At 56.8% G+C, this 17,718-nt stretch overlaps 1 protein-coding gene across 6 annotated transcripts in view; it reads right to left on the bottom strand.

The window, feature by feature from the left end:
- SHISAL1 (shisa like 1) overlaps window positions 1-17,718 on the bottom strand; it is a 139,415-nt gene that overhangs the window by 43,065 nt on the left and 78,632 nt on the right. For 5 of the 6 annotated variants that reach the window (XM_044940789.2, XM_044940787.2, XM_025282711.3 and 2 more), the window contains exons 2-3: window positions 6,488-6,583; window positions 2,643-2,856 (exon numbers count right to left, since the gene is read on the bottom strand). In XM_044940789.2, the coding sequence (XP_044796724.2) occupies window positions 2,643-2,856; window positions 6,488-6,551 (278 nt within the window). In that variant the 5' untranslated portion in view covers window positions 6,552-6,583. Of the gene's footprint in view, window positions 1-2,642; window positions 2,857-4,614; window positions 4,821-6,487; window positions 6,584-17,718 lie in introns of those variants that run through there. The other variant, XM_044940786.2, reaches the window with a different exon arrangement.

Genomic DNA, 17,718 nt, shown 5'->3' with positions numbered 1-17,718 from the left:
CCGCAGCCGGGACCCATCGTGCTGAGACGGTGGAGAATTCCACGTGCATCCTGTGTGAACGAGCAGACCACAGAAACCTGTGTGTTCAAAACGAGGATCCCAGACGCCAGTCGCCAGGGCCTTGGAGAAGTCTGGCCACCTTGCCAAGCCTCTGTCTTCTGTCTGGCTTTCAGCCAGCAACTACAACACTTTGGGGTCCTAACCTCAGTCCTGGCACCGCCCTCCTGGCTTAGGAAATTAGTCTTTGGTCTTATAAAAAGGCTTGGGTCAAGTTCCAGGCTTGATTCCAGCCCTCGTGACAGAAGAGGCTTGCTGAACTACTTCACACAGAATTATTCTAAGGTCTGAGCAGATGGCAAGATATTCAAGGGAAGCACCCATGCATCTGAGGAAGGCAGGCTGGGGAGCTGGCCTTGGTGGGAGGAGGAGAGATTTAGATGATAGTCAAGCAATTTGCATCTCCTGCCTGATCAGAGGGAAGAGGCAGCTCCCCCCAAGAGAGCATGGTGTGGTAGCAAAACATCCAAGCCCAACATCAGACAGAGACTGAGGCTCAGACCTTTCCCACCACCATTGCTCCCAGCGTGACACTGATCCCCCCACTAGTCACTCAACAAACCCACTCCTTCCAAGTAGATTTTTTTCCTTACCATGAAAAAATATATCTATCTCAGGAGTCATCCTCAGGCTTACTGGGAAAATATCTGAAGCATCCCCATTAAAGTCAGGAGGGAGATCAGAGTGCCTGACAATTTTAAAGATGGTCTTAGAGGTACTAGCCAACATGATTGGACAAGAAAAAGAAGTGAGGCACAAAAGTTGGAGAGAAGGAGATGAGATCATCATTATTTGCAAACAGCATAATTGGACATGTAAGAGAGTCCACCGAAAAAGTATTACAAATATAAGGAATTTCAGTAAGGTGGCTGAGTAAAAAAGTTTATATTTAGAAACCATTAGGTTTTAGCATTTAAACAACAGTTGGTTAGAAGATTTAGTGGAAGAAAGTGAAAGTTGCTCAGTTGTGTCTGACTCTTTGCAACCCCATGGGCTGTATGCAGTCCCTGGAATTCTCCAGGTCAGAATACTGGAGTGGGTAGCCTTTCCCTTCTCCAGGGGGATTGAACTCAGTTCACCTGCATTGCAGGCAGATTCTTTACCGCTGAGCAACCAGTAGAAAAAAACACCTCATTATAAAACAGCAGCATGAAAAGAAATAAATACGAATAAATGAAAAGATATGTACAATCTCTATGTGAAGAAAACTCTACAACACTATGAAAGAAAAGCTGAACAAACAGAAAGGCACCCTGTATTCTTGGAAGGGAATATTCAACGTCATGAAAAGTCCATTCTCCTTGAATTAATCTACAAATCCAACACAATCTCCATAAAAAATACTACCTAGATTTTTTTTGGCAGAGAGACTAGAAAAGCTAATTATAAAGTTTACATGACAAAAAATCTAAGGGAATAGACTAAGAAGACATTAAAACATATCAAAAGCAACAGTAGTTAACACAACGAGGTACTAGCAAGCATAAATAGACCAAGGAAAGCCGCCCCAATCTACCCAGACACTCACGTTTAGTATATTATCGTATACAGGAAGTTGGCATTTCGCATCAGTGAGGAAAAGACGGACAATTCAATCATTCCTATTGGGATAACTGTCTACCCATTTAGGAAAAAAGTAAAGCTAGATTCCTAATAAACATCCACACGAACTACTTGCACGCAAATTAAAGAAAGAAATCTTACATCCAAATAAATTCCTGACAGATCAAAGACCTGAAGGCAAGAAAATAAACATACAAGAAATAAAACATGAGGGAATCTTTTTATGATCTCAGAGTAGGAAAAGCCTATCTCAGGACGATATAAACCCCACCAGACATAAACGACAAAAATATGGGTACAATTTGACTGTATAATAATTTAAAACTAAGCATGAAGAAAAAAGCAGCACAAACTCAAAGACACTCTGAGAAAATACATGAAATGCATCCCATTTCCTTCATACATAAAGAATTCCTATGATTCAATAGGAAAAAGGCCAAAAATTAAATAGGTGAAGGCAGAGGACACAATGGCTTTTAAAAATGTGAAATATGCTCATTCATAATAAGATGAATAAGTGGATACTGTTTTGATACCATGTGCCTTTACTTAGCGTATTCTCACTGCTTTTCTACCAGCACACTCCTCCTCTCTCTCTACATTCAGATCCCGCCTATCAGGGCCCTGGTCTCATGTGTTCCAATCACCTTAAGCAAAGGGGCTGCGTGGGAACAATTTCTGAGTCAGGAATGTCAACCAATATTTGTTGAACAAACAATGAATGAAAAAGGAACTTGGGTCCCATGGGCTCCAGGTCCAAGCACTGAAAGTCTTCCACGTCCTTGACTTCACTCCACTTCCCCATAAGTCCTGAGAGGCAGGTATCGTGTCGTGTGCCCATTTCTCAGATGAGAAGGCTAAAGTCCAGAGGACAGAGCAGCCCAGAAAACCTGTCACCTGAAGACTTTCATAAGCTCCTTCCAGGCCCACCCATCCTCGCACTGACTACCCCACAGCTGGCTGGGAGGTTGGGGTGTTCTGGCAGCACCCCGGCTTGACCGGGGCCCCAGCGTGGTACTCACTTGTGCGTGTAGCCCTCGGAGCCGGCCGTGAGGTTTGCCTGCATCACCGCCTGGAACTCTGTCTCGTTGCAGCAGTATTTGAAAACTGTGTTGTTATGGTGACAGCAGAGGATGAAGGTTTTGTTGTCCGAGAGCCGGGGGCAGTGGAAGCCGAAGTGGTAGCGGCCTTTGTGGTCTGTGTACGGCTCACAGACCCGGAAATGCGCGGACAAGACTGGAAAACAGAGTCACCAGGCTTGGTGGGGGTCCCTCACCAGGCCCAGCTGGCCCAAGACACCCGTCAGTCCGTGAGGATCGTGGGCAGAGCCTGGTTGGCCTATTTTAGGGTCTTGCTGCCTCTTCCCTCACCAGGAGGCCTCTGTGGCCCAGGGTGAGCCTCCCCTCTTCCAGATGAGGCTTCCAGGAAGCCTGCTCCTGACCCCTCCTAGGCCCCCCTAGGCTACCATCCTGCTTATACTGAGCCCCCGGGAGCTCCTTGCAGGCCCGGCTGATCATGGCCTCAAGGACATCCTTTCCCAGAGTTTTGCATACAGCAGGCACCCAATCAGGAAACACGAACTGAGTACCTACTCTGTGCTTCACCGGTTCTATCGGATTTAATCCACTTGGCCATCTTAAGAGGCAGGTCTGGGATCCCACTTTACAGAGGGAGAAACCAAGGCTCAGAGGCCTACAGTGACCTGTCTGAGCCGGTTAGAGGTGGTGGAGGGGGAATCCAATCCAGGCCTGCCTGGATCCAAGGTCCAGGACCCTCTCCACTCCTCCGTCACTGGGCAGACTTGGTGGTGGGCTCGCCAACAAGTTCAGGCTGGCCCGGGTGGTGAGCGACAGGGGTGCGAGAACCAAGTCCTGCTTGTGGAGAAAGCAGCGTCCGCTTGTGTCTTAGTTTCAACTAAACTGACACCCTAGAACCAGAAGCCCCCAAGGGGCTGCCTCGGTGGCCCCAGCTCTTATCATAAATAACTCAGCCCCCTAGACCATTGAATTTAAACACAATTTCTCCCTCTTCATCTTCTGACACACAAAAGACCATCAAAAACTCCATCAACAATCGGTGACAAAGCTTCCCTGGCCTCAGAGCCTCATTCCCCTGACTCAAGGCCAGAGATCAGTGTTCAGCCACTGGTGACGCCGTCTAAGCCCAGAACAGTATTTACTAGTCATGCCGATGGTGATAAACAGGAGTGAAAGCCTGAACAAATATAACAATGGAAAAAAACCTGGAGCCCGCTGACTCCAGCTTAATTAGTATCTTCATAAAAGGGACTGCTGTATCTAATTTGTATCGCTCAAAAGGGGCTTCGTAGGCTGAATACATTTCTCCAACCACAAAGGCTCCGGTTCTGCAGAAGCGCCTCAGTTAGTTGAAAGCTCTGTCTCTGCTGAGAGGTTATTAGACTCCAGCCCACACAGCTCCCAGCGCCCGGGGCTGGCGAGGGGATCCCAGCTGGGTGGTGCTGGCCAGTGGGCGGGTGGGTCTCATGTACTGGGGTACCGAGGCTGGCTTGGGTGGCCTCATGAAATCCCGGGCCCCTTCCTCAAAGTACAGCACCCTCCTCTGTGGGGATGGGCAGGACCACTGCAAGAGAAGGGTCCCAGCCTTTCAGGAGTCAGGGGAGCTCTCCAGAACCCCTTCTCAGCCTTGGAAAAAAAAAAAGACCACCATCTTAAGGACACAGAGCTCACTAAGGAAGCCTTCGATGAATTCACCATCTCACTTGATCTCGTGCGTTCCCGAGTACAGAGGAGTAAACCGAGGCTGAGCGCATCGGTCTCTAGGTGCGGTCCCTGACCTGCCACATCCTCATCCCCCAGGGACTCGTCACAGACGCAGTGCTTCGAGCCCCGCATTCTGAGACAGAAACTCTGGAGTGGGAGCGGGGTCAGGGGGAGCACAGTCTGAGTCTTAGCAAGACCTGCAGAGGTTGCAAAGACTTGGTTTGGGACCCACTGGCCTGGAGGAACAACCTACCAGAGGCTGGAGGCGAGGGGCAGAGGCAGGAAGTGAATTCTAGCCAGTGTTCTGGGCCGTGTTCCGGCCAATGAAAAAGCTCCATCTTCGGTTGGGGGTGGGGGTCGGCTCACACTCAGCTCACAGGGGCTGAATGTGTCAGCAACTCCCGGTGGGGAGTCAGGAAGACCAGCTGGGGCCCTGAGCTGGGCTGAGAGGCTCTGGCTGCAGGACCTGGGGAGGGAAGGGGCAGAGCTGGGAAGGGGCCTTTGAGCCGGGCTTTGGAGGAGCCGGAAATGCCGCCATGAAGGTGGGGAGGGGAGGCGGACAAGTCCCCGGAGGCTCACACTGACCACCCTGGAGGGCCGGCACCACCTGCTTTGACCATCTGACAGAGACCAGAAGGCCACTGCTGCCTCCTGAGGAAGAATGTGAGGGAGCCCGAGGCGCCCTGGGCCCCGAGCTGGGACACTGGACCACCTGAGCCATCAGGGCCTCTCTGCGTCTCCTTGCCCCTGGTGATGGGAGACCAGCAGTCTCCTGGGGGCTGGGGGCCCCAAGGAGCACCTGTGAACAGCACACAGGGCCCGCTTAGGGCAGGGAGGGGATAAGGGGATGAAAAGGGCCATGCTTCTGGCCTCAGGCACGGGCGCAGCAGGGCCCTGGGGCCTGACGGCAGAGGGATGGTGGTTAGGAGGCCAGCGCATCCTGAGTCACCAGGAAAAGGGGCCCAAGCAGAGAGGGAACACCAAGGGGACAGCCACTCTCTTGGGGACTGGGGTCCCCAAGAGGGGACCACGATTCCCCCTATTTGCAAAGTTCAGGGTCTGCAGGGCCATCACTTAACAGCCAGGTGACTGTGTTCTCTGAATGCGTGGCCTGGGACTGGTCTCTTTCCTGGCCTGAGCCTCAGCTTCCTCATTTGTACATGGGTGAGGAGTCCCTCTCCTCCAGGGATAAGAAGAGCTAACACTCAGGAAAGCCACCGTGGAGAAGGAGTTCTGTGCACGGTGGCCACTCCCAGACCCCTGGCCTTGGCCTGGCTTGGGCTCTGCCATCCCAGGGGCCCTTCATGGCCTCCTTCTGAGCCACAATGGCCAGCAAAGGGGCAAGGGACCTGAAGCTGCAGGCTGGCACCCACAACCCTATCAGAGCAAGAGGCGAGGAGGGGTTACGTGCATGCCTGCCTGAGAAAGACAGACAAGGGCAACAGGGGGAGAGGGACGGGGCAGAGAGAGACACCAAGAAACAAGAGAGGCACGCAGACAGAGGGAGAGACACAGAGCCAGCAGGCGCCTTGCTGAGAGCAGGGCCAGCCCCGATGGCAGAGGCGGGTGCCCCTTCTCTAGGCGGCCAGCTTCACGTGGAGGCAAAGGAAGGACACGGTTTATGTTTATCTTGGTGAAGGGGTGCGTGAGAGCCCTCCTGCTGGGATTGGGGAGGGGCGGACCTCGGAGACTGGCGGGTGCTGGGGGCCGGGGACCTGGCATGATGCTGCTGGGTTGGAATCCAGCCCCTCACCAGCTGTGCCATCTCAGGCTGCCCAGTTCCCTCTCCAAGCCTCAGTTTCCTTCTCTGCACAATGAGGCGACTACAGCATTGCCTGACTTCGACTTGCCAGGCCCAGGAGAGAAGCCACTGCACATAAGGGCTTCTCCTAGGGCTTGACGGCAGCCTGCGATACCCCCACAGCATCCTTGAGAATCTTCCAGCGGAGCTCCCCGAGACAGGCACACATGGGGCCTCGCCGAATGTTAGCTCCTCACGAGGGTGACTCCCGTTAGCACCCATAACTCTGGCTGGGCTAGCAGTGACCCCGGGAAGGAACCGCCTGTCCCTGCCCACCCCCCGCCCCCACTGCCCACCTCCCACTGAGCATCCTGGGGGGTCCTACCTGCAGAAATCAGCAACGAGAGGACGGCGAGCACGTTCAAGGGCTGCTGGCCACAACTGGTCATCGTTTGGCTTGCATCGATCTGTCGAGCGCTGCCTGTAGAATGAGAGCCGAGAGAGGCCAGCTGCGGGCCGTCCTGCCTGCGGAGCGGACCACTGGCTCTGCTGCCCGTGGCGGGGCCGGCAGGCACCGGCAGGGACGCGAGTGTGCCGGAGCAGGGGCCAGGATGCGGATGATGGCAATGCCGCCATCCAATTTCCTTTCTGGGATGGATGAGTTCCCCAACCAGTCAACTGTCACCTCCCTTTCTTTTCACGGCAAAACCAGACTTCATCAAAGGGGTGCGATGGATCAGGTGGTGGAAATAACCAGCAGGCTGAGGGTGGTGGGCACGGGAATGAGAATGGGGGTGAGCAAGGGGACTAGAAGTGAGCTCGTGCAGCTGCTAGGGGCCGGCAGGACCCAGGTCTCCCTGCTGTGTTCTAACGGGGACTTCCCTCCACCGCCCCTGCCCTGACCCCCTCCCTGCCCCACCCCCCAACCCCCACCGCAAGCATGCATCCAGCCAGCACCTTCCAGGCATTAGGGACCCAGCAACGAGCCAACACACTCAGCAGAGCTGACAGGGCACAGACAAATGGATGAGGGGTCCACAGGCTACGAGCCACCTGGGGTCACACCCCAAACACCGAAAGCAGAGACTCGGATACGTGTCCACCCACGTCCACAGCAGCACAGTTCACAGTACTGAAGAGAAGGGACAGCCTGAGTGCACATCGATGGGCAACGGGTAAACAGCACGTGGCAGGTGCTAACCATGGAACATCACTCAGCCTTCAAAAGCGAGGAAACGCTGCCACAGGCAGCAACCCGGATGAGCCCCGAGGCCGCTACACTCAGTGAAGCAAACCAGACGCACAAAAAGACACATACTGGGTGGTCCCGGGTCGTCCGAGGTCCCTAATGGAGTCAAGTTCACAGAGACAGGAAGTAGGATGGCGGGGTGGGGGGCTGGGGGAGGTGGAGAGAGTGCTCCTTGGGGACAGAGCTCCCCTTTGGGATGAGGACAGAGTTCTGGAGGTGGATGGTGGGGGTGGAGGAAGTGTTGCAGACCAAGGGGGCAGCAGGTACAGAGGCCCTGAGGTGGGAGCAGCAGGGAGCCAGGGAAGGAGGGGGAGGGGCGGGCACCCGCAAGTCCCCTAGGGCAGGGCTTTGGCCCTCCCTGGCTACTTTACATCAGGTTGTTGAGGCCTCAGGAAAAACCTGAGGGACATGTTCCCTGACTATCATCACCCCTACTCCCCAGGGGTTTGTGAGCTCAGGCTGGGGAGGAGGCCCAAGCGTCCCCTGTGTACTCGGCGTGGACTGCTAGAGTCCCACCGGGGTTGTAGCTGCATGTGGCTGGGGATGGATTTGCTGAGCACCTACTATGTGCCACGTTCTGGGTCAAGTGAGGTCCTGTGCACCACCCTCTGCCCTCCCAGCTCTCCCGACCAGGGAGAGCTCGTGGACCCCAGCATGGGTCTGGGGCAGCTCTGAATCCTGAGTGGAGGCAGGAAGCTACCGGGGCGGTGGGGGGCAGCTCAGAGGCTGGAAGTGTCGGACCAGGAGAGGGGGTCAGATTCACCACCAAACACGGGGTACCCTCAGGCAGATCCCTGCCCCTGCTCTGTGGCCCCTCCCCGGGCAGCTCACTTGGAGCAGGGGCGGCAGGGAGGCACCAGCGTGTCAGGGTGGCTCTGAAGTGTGGTGAGCCAGAATAGGAAAAGAGGGTGGCAGGGCCGGGAGACGCAGCCCGAATGCCTGAACACAGTGCTCACTCACGGTGACGTCGGTGCCAGCCCCTGGGGAGGGCCCCCGCCCACCCCTCCACCCAGGCCTCTCTGCTCCCCCCCACCACAAGCAGCCCTGCCCCCACGGGCTTCCAGCTTCTTAATTGCTCTGAGTCTGGGCCTCCTCCCCGCCTCCCTCAGGGCACTCCTGGGAGGATGAAGGAGATTAAAGCATTTGAAAGTGCTTAGGAAAGGATTTCTACTGGGGAGACCTAAGGATCAACCCAGGAAAAGGCCCTGTGAGGGGTGGGGAGTGACAGGTCCTGAGCCCCCATTCTGCAGGTGGGTAAGCTGAGGGTTCCCTGAGGGCTAAGACGGCCTCCAGACTCTGGGCTCCTCTGGCCCCTGTAGGGTGGGGCCGCCCATTTTTTGAGCCGGGGCTGCAATCTGAGAGCTGGTGGGTTCACTGAACAAATGCTAGGGTGAGGGTCCTCCTCCGCCACGGGCCCAGCCCTCCCTCATGCTGCCCTTACTCCCTACAAAGCCCTGCACGTATGGAGGGGGGCTGTCACTCACACCTGGGGTGCCCTCCTCTCTTTCCTGTGAGACTAAATCCTGTACCACCTTAGAAGCTGGTCTAATGCCACCTCCTCCAGGAAGCCTGCCTTGATTCCATCAGCTGGAAGCAGCTTGTCCCTCCATTGAGGCTTATCATATTCCAACTCATCTCTCATTAATGTGTTAATTCAATGATTCATTTATGTATTCTCTCAGCATCCACTCATTGACCACCCCCCCCCACCCCCCGCCCGCCCTGCTCTGGGCCATGGCCTTGGCTGGGTTCTAGGGACTCAGGGTGTGCTGGGTGAGGGTGCCCACCAGCTCTATCTTATAGGACTGGTCCTCATGCCCTGTTCTATCAGACCATGAAAGTCCCGGGTCAGGGCTTGGCATAGCCTGGGTGAGAGCCCCCGCCTGGCTGACTCTGATTCTTGGCTTCTTGGGGGCACTGAAGCAACAATGGCCTCAGGGCCTGCTGTGGGTGTGAGGGTCCCGTCCAGCACAGGTGTACCCACCATGGGGATGTGCTGTGCCTGCCGCGTCCATCCCCCCGTCCAGCGGAGCCCTCCTGTGATCTGCTCAGCCCCCTCCCTCATTCATGCCTCCAATCCCCACCACGTCCCCCTGTGTGGCCGCCTAGGATGAGTCAGTGGGTGACGGATGCCGCAGCCCTGCTGGTGGGACAGGGGTTGGGGTGGGGGCTGCCCACCTCCCCAGGCCCCCCCGGGCAGCTGAGGTGTCAGCACTGAAGGCTGAATTTGTGGTGGAAAGAAAACCCCGCAGAGAGTTACTGGGAACTTACATAAAAATTCCATTTGTCACGACCCAAGACAGCAAAACTCAAAGCCAGCCAGCGACTCTGTTCCCGGCTGGGCCAGAACAAAGCGGCTTTGGATACCAGCCCTGCGGGGTTCCCATGAGAAGGCCAGCCCAGAGGTCACGCCGTCTGCAGCACCCACATTCGCCTCGGCCCCTCCTCGGAGCCTGCAGAGGGGGACCTGGGTGTGTCACACTGGTGACATTTGGGGGCAGCCCCCCCAGCAGAGGCAGGAGTTGGGGCTGGAGAGCGAGCAGCTCCCCCAGTCCTGCCCCACAGGGCTGGCCCTGCCTCTGGGGCTGCGCCCCGGGGCTAGCTCAGACCAGCCGGCTTCTCCATGGGTGCTGTGTGCTGGCTTTTCGCCATGTTTTCTCAGATGATCCCCGACAGCCCGATCAAGCAGCCATCAAACACCCATCTGGTAAAGGACACCGAGGCTCAGAGAGGTGAAGCGACTTGCCTGCGGTCACACAGCTGCCCACCAGCTCCACCAGGGAGCAAGCCCAGTCTCCAAGCAGGCGGTCCCTCCAGGCACCTAGGAGTTTCCAGGGCCTCCAGAGCCCCCCAACCCCCAGAAGGCACATCTACTACAGACAAATTCAATTTATCATGGTGGTTTAGTCGCTCAGTCATGTCTGACTCTTGAGACACCATGGACTGTAGCCCGCCAGGGTCCTCTGTCATAGGATTTCCCAGGCAAGAATACTGCTGTGGGTTGCCATTTCCTTCTCCAGGGGATCTTCCGGACTCAGGGATCGAACCTAGGTCTCCTGCACTATAGGCGGATTCTTTACCGACTGGGCTATGAGAGAAGCTCTAATTGATCGTCCCAGGTTCTATTTTCTGAGAACCAGTAAACTGCCCACCGTGGGAGCTGGTGGCCGATGGTAAAAAGCTCGCATCGCGGGGAGAACGTTCTGGCTGAGCGGGCCTCCCAGAGCGGACAGCCTCCAGAAGCACGTGTCAAGCACGCATCTCCGCGTCCACCCCTCGGGTCAGCCGGGGACTGCTGTTCCCAGATCCGAGGAGTATTTTTAAACACCGAATTTGGCAAGGCCTGAGTGTAAGGGAAGGAGGGCATGTGAAGAGAAACAGAGCCGGCGAAGATGAATTAAACCCCACCAGCAACAACAGATCGGTTCTCGAGTCAGCCAGGCCAGGCAGGGCTGGGGACGGGGGCAGCGGTGGGGAGGGGCGCTGGGCCTTGGGCGCTGGGCAGGGGGCTGCTGCCCCAGACCCCGGCCCCCCAGGACCCCGCACACCTGGCGGCCACTGGCCCAACACCTAGACTCTCCTCCTCTCCCAGCTTCTCCCAGACCCCTGTTCACCCTACCACGAGCTCCCCTAGGTGTGGCCAAGAGCATCAGTTCTTGCCTGGACCAGGTCAAGGCCAGCGGGGCTCGAAGGGCAGGCCTTGAACTTGGGCCACACTGCCTGGCTCCACCTTTTGTCACCACTCCCTGTGTGTCCTGGGACAAGTCTCCTTGGCCCTAAAAGGAGGATAAAAATAGTAGCTAATTCACAGAGTCCTTAGGATGATTGAACGAAGTGACGCATCTGAGGGCTTGGAAACAGGGCTTGGAGCTCAGAAGTGTCCGTGGGGAGCGCCGTTCCTTGCTGGCCCCCAGCTGGCTCTGCCCCAGCCTCGCCCACCAGGCCGGGTCCTGCGGGCCTAGGACCAGCTTCCCAAAGTGCCCATCCGACCACCCGCCCACCTCCTCAGGTTCAAGTCCACGCCCTGTAAGCCTGGAACCAGCTTTCAAGGTTCAGCGGGGGTGCCCATCTCTCAGTGAAGCTTCCCTCCCTCTAATTCTCTCACTCCCCCGGGTGGGCTCCAAACGCTGGCATGGTTGAGAGCATGCTGCCTGCTCAGTTTGTGTCCTGACTTGAAAGCAAATGGGTTGGAAAAAAACAAGTGGCAGGCAGGGGGGTGTGGAGAACCCAGACCCCTTGCCGAGGGGGCGCCTGTCCTCTTCAGACCCCGCCACTTGAGCCCTGTATTATTTCACAGCATCGAGGACGAAGAAAGGCCCGTGACTAGTTACGCATCTGTCACCCAAACACTTCCCACCTTGGCCCATCCCTGCAGGGCTGCAGCTCTGTGGGGCAAGGACAGGTCCCATGCCACCCTCCTGGGCACCAGGCACAGGTGGCAGAGCACAGGAGTCAGGGCCTCTGCTCAGACTGGCCCTTCCCTGGGCATCCCTTCCCCCAACTCCAGGGTCCACATCGGACCTACCACAAGGCCCGGCTCAAACGCCACCTGGTCCAGGAAGCTGGTGAGGCGGCTCACCCTCTTGACCCCTACCGTCCAGAGAACGGGTCCTCTTTTGCATGCCCATCAGTGAACAGACCTCTGCTAGGGGCCAAACCCAGGGCTGGGTGGCATTGGGGTTCAGCCACAGACAAGAAAGACCAGGTCTGGCTGCCACGGGATGGCACAGGGACTGTGGGGGAGAGTCAGGAAACAAGTGATCCCACGATGAGCTAGTAACTACGCCTGGGTGTTCTTCTTATTAACAGCAGTGTGAGCTCTGTGAATTACTAATGAAACAAGGGCAGAGCCCTCTGGGGCCTCATGAACAGTCCTGCGGGCAGAACAGGTGCCCACAAAACGGGTTTTGGAACTAACCCTGGAGACAGCGGCCGGGCGCCCGCCCTGGGCCGGGAGGCGAGGACTACTTCTTGACACCCTGAGGGCTGTTCCCCTGCCCTCTCTGGGGTGCAGGTGGAGAGGCAGGCAGGGCAGAGCCAGGATTCAAAGACCGCGCTCTGCTCCTGCGCCCGGTCCCCACGGGCAGGCGGGTGTGTCACACTCCAGGCAGCCCACGTGTGCACACACGTGTCTGCAACTGCACACACGGGCACAGGCGTGCAACCCTCCCTGCCATGACCCACACACACTGAGGACCGGCACACGCAGCATCGGTGGCGAGTTTACCCCCCAGCAAGTCCTCAAGCGTCCAGGCCCTTCCATAATCCTGAGTTTGTGAACCTTTGTGTTAAGGACAACGCCCACTTCGACGTTATGAAATTTCAGTCCAAACGTGAAGTCCAGGAATAGACGCCAGTGTGAAGCAAGATCAGAGCGTGTCCTCCTGACCCTGAGGGCCTGTGGAGGGCAGGCGGGAAGCCGGGAAGTGGGCCGGACTCAGGCCAGCAGTCATGGCCATAGCCTGTGTTGGGTGCCCTTCCCCATCTTCTCAACCTCACGCAGGCCCGGAGGGCCACGCTGCACCCGCCTTGATGGCCTGCACTCTCTCCGTGAATCAGTCAAGCACATGGGGCCTCCCGGCACCCCTGTGCCTGAAACCCACCCTCCCCTCAAAGTCAGAGAGCTGCCTTTCAAAATGCAAATCCCATTGTACCATTCCTGATTAAAACCTTCCAAGGGGGGACTTTCTTGGTGGTCCAGTGGTTAAGACTTTGCCTTCCCTGGTGGCTCAGCTGGTAAAGAATCCACCTGCAATGCAGGAGACCTTGGTTCAATCCCTGGGTTGGGAAGATCCCTTGGAGAAGGAAAAGGCTACCCACTCCAGTATTCAGGCCCAGAGAATTCCATGATCTATATAGTCCATGGGGTTGCAAAGAGTCGGACACGACTGAGCGACTTTCACTCACTCCCGATGCAGGGACTGGGGTTCGATCCCTGGTCAGGGAACTAGATCCCATATGCTGCAACTAAGACCCAGTGTAGCTGAATAAAACCCCCACACACAAAACACAAAAAACCTTCCAAGCGCCTCCCACAGCACTGGGGTGAAGGCCAGATTCCTGCCAGGGTCCTGACCCCTCCCTGGCCAGGAGGCCCACCTTCCAGCCACACTGACCTCCCTGCAGCCCCTTTACCATGGCCCCCACCCAATCCTGTGCCCACCCCTCACCTGGCAGATTCAGATGAATCCCCCAGAGCCAGTGTCCACCAAGAGGTGTCCCCCCGACCCAGGTATAAGGTCAGGAACCCTGCTGTGTGTGCTCACAGCCTGTCTACCTCTCTGCATACAGATGGTGGTTTCTCGTTGCATGCTGGGTACAGTGGCTGTGCCTGAGCTATGTCTGTCTGCTCCCCTAGACTGCAGACTGTAAACTGGATAAGGGCTGAGACCCAGAACCGGTGGCATAGTTTGCAGGGCCCAGTGCAAAATGAAAAATACAGAGAAATATCTTCGTTCAAGAATCACCAAGCATTCGTAGACAGCAAAGGCCGAGCATTAATCCAAGTGTGGACCCTCTGAGCATGGACTGCACACCGTGAAGCTGGTCCGGCTGACACTGCTTGGTTTTGCCACAATGTAACATAGAGCCCCTGAGAAGGCAATGGCACCCCACTCCAGTACTCTTGCCTGGAATGTCCCATGGACAGAGGAGCCTGGTAGGCTGCAGTCCATGGGGTCACTGAGGGTCGGCCACGACTGAGCGACTTCACTTTCACTTTTCACTTTCATGCATTGGAGAAGGAAATGGCAACCCACTCCAGTGTTCTTGCCTGGAGAATCCCAGGGACAGGGGAGCCAGGTGGTCTGCCGTCTATGGGGTCACACAGAGTCAGACACTACTGAAGCGACTTAGCAGCAGCAGCAGCAGCAACATAGAGCCCGGCACATGGCAGTGTCAGTCGCTCAGTCGTGTCCGACTCTTTGTGACCCCGTGGGCCGTAGCCCGCCAGGCTTCTCTGTCCATGAGACTCTCCAGGCAAGAATACTGGAGTGGGTTCAGTTCAGTTCAGTTGCTTAGTTGTGTCCGAATCTTTGCGACCCCAAATGGAATGGGTTGCCATCCCCTTTTCCAGAGAATCTTCCTGACCCAGGGTTCAAACCAAGGTCTCCTGCACTGCAGGCAGATGGAAAGGACCAGAATTGGTAGCAGGGCACCCAGCACATCTAAGTCAATTAGCAAATTCTCCATTAATGGCACACAAGTAAGCCCTTTTAAACACTTGTTGGAGAGGTTGAATGAATGCAGATATTATCATTTCTATTTTTCAAATACATTGAGCTCAGAGAGCCTAAGTGGCTTGCTTAGAATTGGAGGGTGGCAGGCCTGGGTTTCGAACTCAGGTTTGTCTGACCCCAAGCAGGGGCTCAGAGTGGGTGCCGGGGGTGATGGCACAGGTTTTGGAGCTGGTCTCCCCTGGCCTAGAATCTGGGTCCTGCTGCTAAGTAGCTGAGTCTTCCGGGCTTCCTCATCTGTAAGATGGGAACCATGACCCTGCCGCTTGCTGGGGTGAGAAAGACGGGAAGCACCAGAACTGCGAGCAGGGCAGCCAGCACATCTAGCACGTTAGCAAATGCTCCGTAGACGGCTCTCGCCTGCTGGCACCTACTGTTGTTTCTAAAGCTGACGGGTTCAGTCCCTGAGAGGTTGCTGTGTGCCCTTGAGCAAAGCAAAGTAGGTTTGAATTCTTCCTTTCAAGAGTAGTGCCCTTAGTTAGCACTGACTTCCTTCCAGCTTCCCAGGTGGTACAGTGGTAAAGAAGCCATCTGCCAACGCAGGAGACACGGGTCCAATCCCTGAGTCGGGAAGATCCCCTGGAGGAGGAAATGGCAACCCACTCCAAGGTACTTCTTGCCTGGAAAATCCCACAGACAGAGAAGCCTGGCGGGCTAACGGTCCATGCGGTCGCAAAGAGCCGGACTCGACTGAGTGACTGATCACGCGTGTGTGACTTCCGCTTTGTCTGATTGTTAATTGCTTCCCTGTGCCGCACAAGCTCCTTGGGGTGGGGTGGGGGCGTTCTGTGCCTCTCTACCCCCCCACAGAGGACGCTTTGCACACAGTAGGTGCTGAATATATGTTTGCTGCCCCAAGAGCAGGAACTCTGTCAACACTCATGGACCTGAATGCCAGGTTGGCTTTATTGCCAAGAGCGCATTCCCATGGGAACAGGTGAGATGCAGTCCGGGGCCTGAGCGTGACTCTCGCTGAGACAGGAGGGCAACTTTCACTGCCGACACCAGGAGTGACCTCAGGGGTCAGCCCTGGGTGGATGCCGTGCACCCAAGCCAAGAAACCAACTCCAGAGTCTCGGGGAGCCCAGGTGGGACAGCGCAGAGTCCTGGATCTACATCCCCCGACCCCACCCACCGTCCCCGTATCAGGCAGGCTTGATAGTGCTTGCTGTACATGGCCAGTGTAGGGTCAACTCAGGAGGGGAGCAGTGAGCTCTGCAAGGTGACCCCTGTGGGGTGTCGGAGCGGGCGTGACCATGGGACTGCGTGAAGGGCACCAGCAACTTGGAAACCACCTGCTCGCCCAGTCCCTCCCTCAAGAGAACATTCTAGTTGATCCCCGGAAGGGCCTCCTCCCCACCCCCACCAACCCGGTTCTGGGTTCAAGTTCTAATCCTGGCTAGTTTCCGTCCACCCTTCCTGGGCTCTCACCAGGCCCTCCATGCAGGCCCCTTCCTTGAATGTTTGAGGCCGGCATTGCTGCTCCCCCATTTCACAGGTAGGGAAACTGAGGCCCAGGGAGGGGAGCCATCCACCCAAGGGCATGCAGCTGAGGCTGGGCTGGAGGCCTGGATGCTCGGCTCCCTGCTTGGGGCCACAGCCAAAGGCACGTTGGTCCCCCACTCCCGGTTAAGGAGAGGGCTTAGCTGAGAGCTCAGGAAGCCCTCTGCCTCTATGTTCTCTCGAGTTATTTGGCTACACCATGGAGATAAAACAACCAACCCCTGGAAATCCCAGCGGTATTTTTTTCCCCAGTGGAGAAACACAAAAATATCACATGAAGAATGAATCACTTAAAAGTGTCAGGCCAGGGAGAGCAAAGACAGACCCGCAGACTGTCAGAGGGCGCCCTGATTTCTCTCCCCACTCTGGGGGCCCCTTTCCAGCTCCTTCTGTGGGAGGGGGCTCTGGCTCCAGGGACTCTTCTTCACTGAGGAGAACAGAAGTAAGCACAGCCTTAGTTTCTCATCTGTAAGTGGGGATAACATGCCCCCCTTGAAGGACTGTTGGGAGCGGCCACGGAGGTGGGGGAGGCCTCCATCCAGCAGCATTGGGCTAGGGACCGCAGACACAGTGGTGGGCTGAACAGACCCGTCCCGTCTCCCATGGAGCCAGCCAGATTCCATGTGCAGTGACTCGGGGCCCCTGAGCACAGAGGCAGGCCCTGACCTGGTCTGGATCGAGGGTGTCCCCAAGGAAAACAAGATCGGTGAGATCAGCAGGCTCCTCCAGACCGGGTGAGGTGAGCCTGGCAAGGGAGCACGCCAGCAGGGAGCCGGGCGAGTGCAAAGGCCAAGGGGTGGGACCGGGCTCAGGGAGGGGGCGGCTGCAGTGGGAGCAGGAGGCAGGACCCTGTGAGCACACCTGGCACACAGTAGGTGTGATGGGACTCTGCGGGGCCTGCCCCCAAGGGTCATAAACCAGGGGTTTGGCCCTTTCAGGTGAGGAAGGGGCGGGAAGCAGAGATGAAGACTGAACCCGATGGGTGAGGGAAGGCAGGCAGGGCTGGCCCACGCTCACATGGAAGGGGCAGTGGCCAACCATGGCCCTGGGGTCTGCCTACCCCGTCCTCTGCCTGGCCATACCAGGCTGGCCAGCAGGGAGCGAGCACAGGAAGAGACCATCAGGGGAGCTGGGTGTGAAGGACAGGTGAGAAAGGGTACCGGGTCACCAGGGTAGGGCCCCAAAGGCATCCGGCTTTGGGGAGGAGCTTAAAGAGGGGATGGGGGCTAGGGGAGGGGGCTGGAGCTGCCCTAGGTCAGAGTCTCATGCTTCTTCCCCCACTCTAAATTCGCTCCCATCCCAGCTGCCTTGCTGGTCCACAAAGCTTGAGCCTGCCTAAGCATTTGACCCTCTATTCATCTGCCAGCTGGGCTAGGCTCTTGACACGGAGACACCAAAGCACAGAGATGGTCTGCAACTTGCCTGAGGTCACACAGCCTGCAGGCAGAGGACCCGAGCTGGTGGTCTGGGACCAGCTTCTGTGTACCCCATATGGGGTTGCTAGCTCTGCCCAGAGCCTGCTCCCCACCCCACAACCTGCCCTACACAGCCTTCACTGGGGCCCCTCATGTCCTTCTGGGACTGAAAGTCACTCCATGGCCTGGCCTGGCTCTTCCCCCAGGCAAGGCG

This window comes from Bubalus bubalis, chromosome 4 (assembly GCF_019923935.1).
Source record: "Bubalus bubalis isolate 160015118507 breed Murrah chromosome 4, NDDB_SH_1, whole genome shotgun sequence".
NCBI lineage: Eukaryota > Metazoa > Chordata > Mammalia > Artiodactyla > Bovidae > Bubalus > Bubalus bubalis.
The sequence above is the reverse complement of the archived record's forward strand: the minus strand, read 5'-3'. Positions and strand labels throughout refer to the sequence as shown.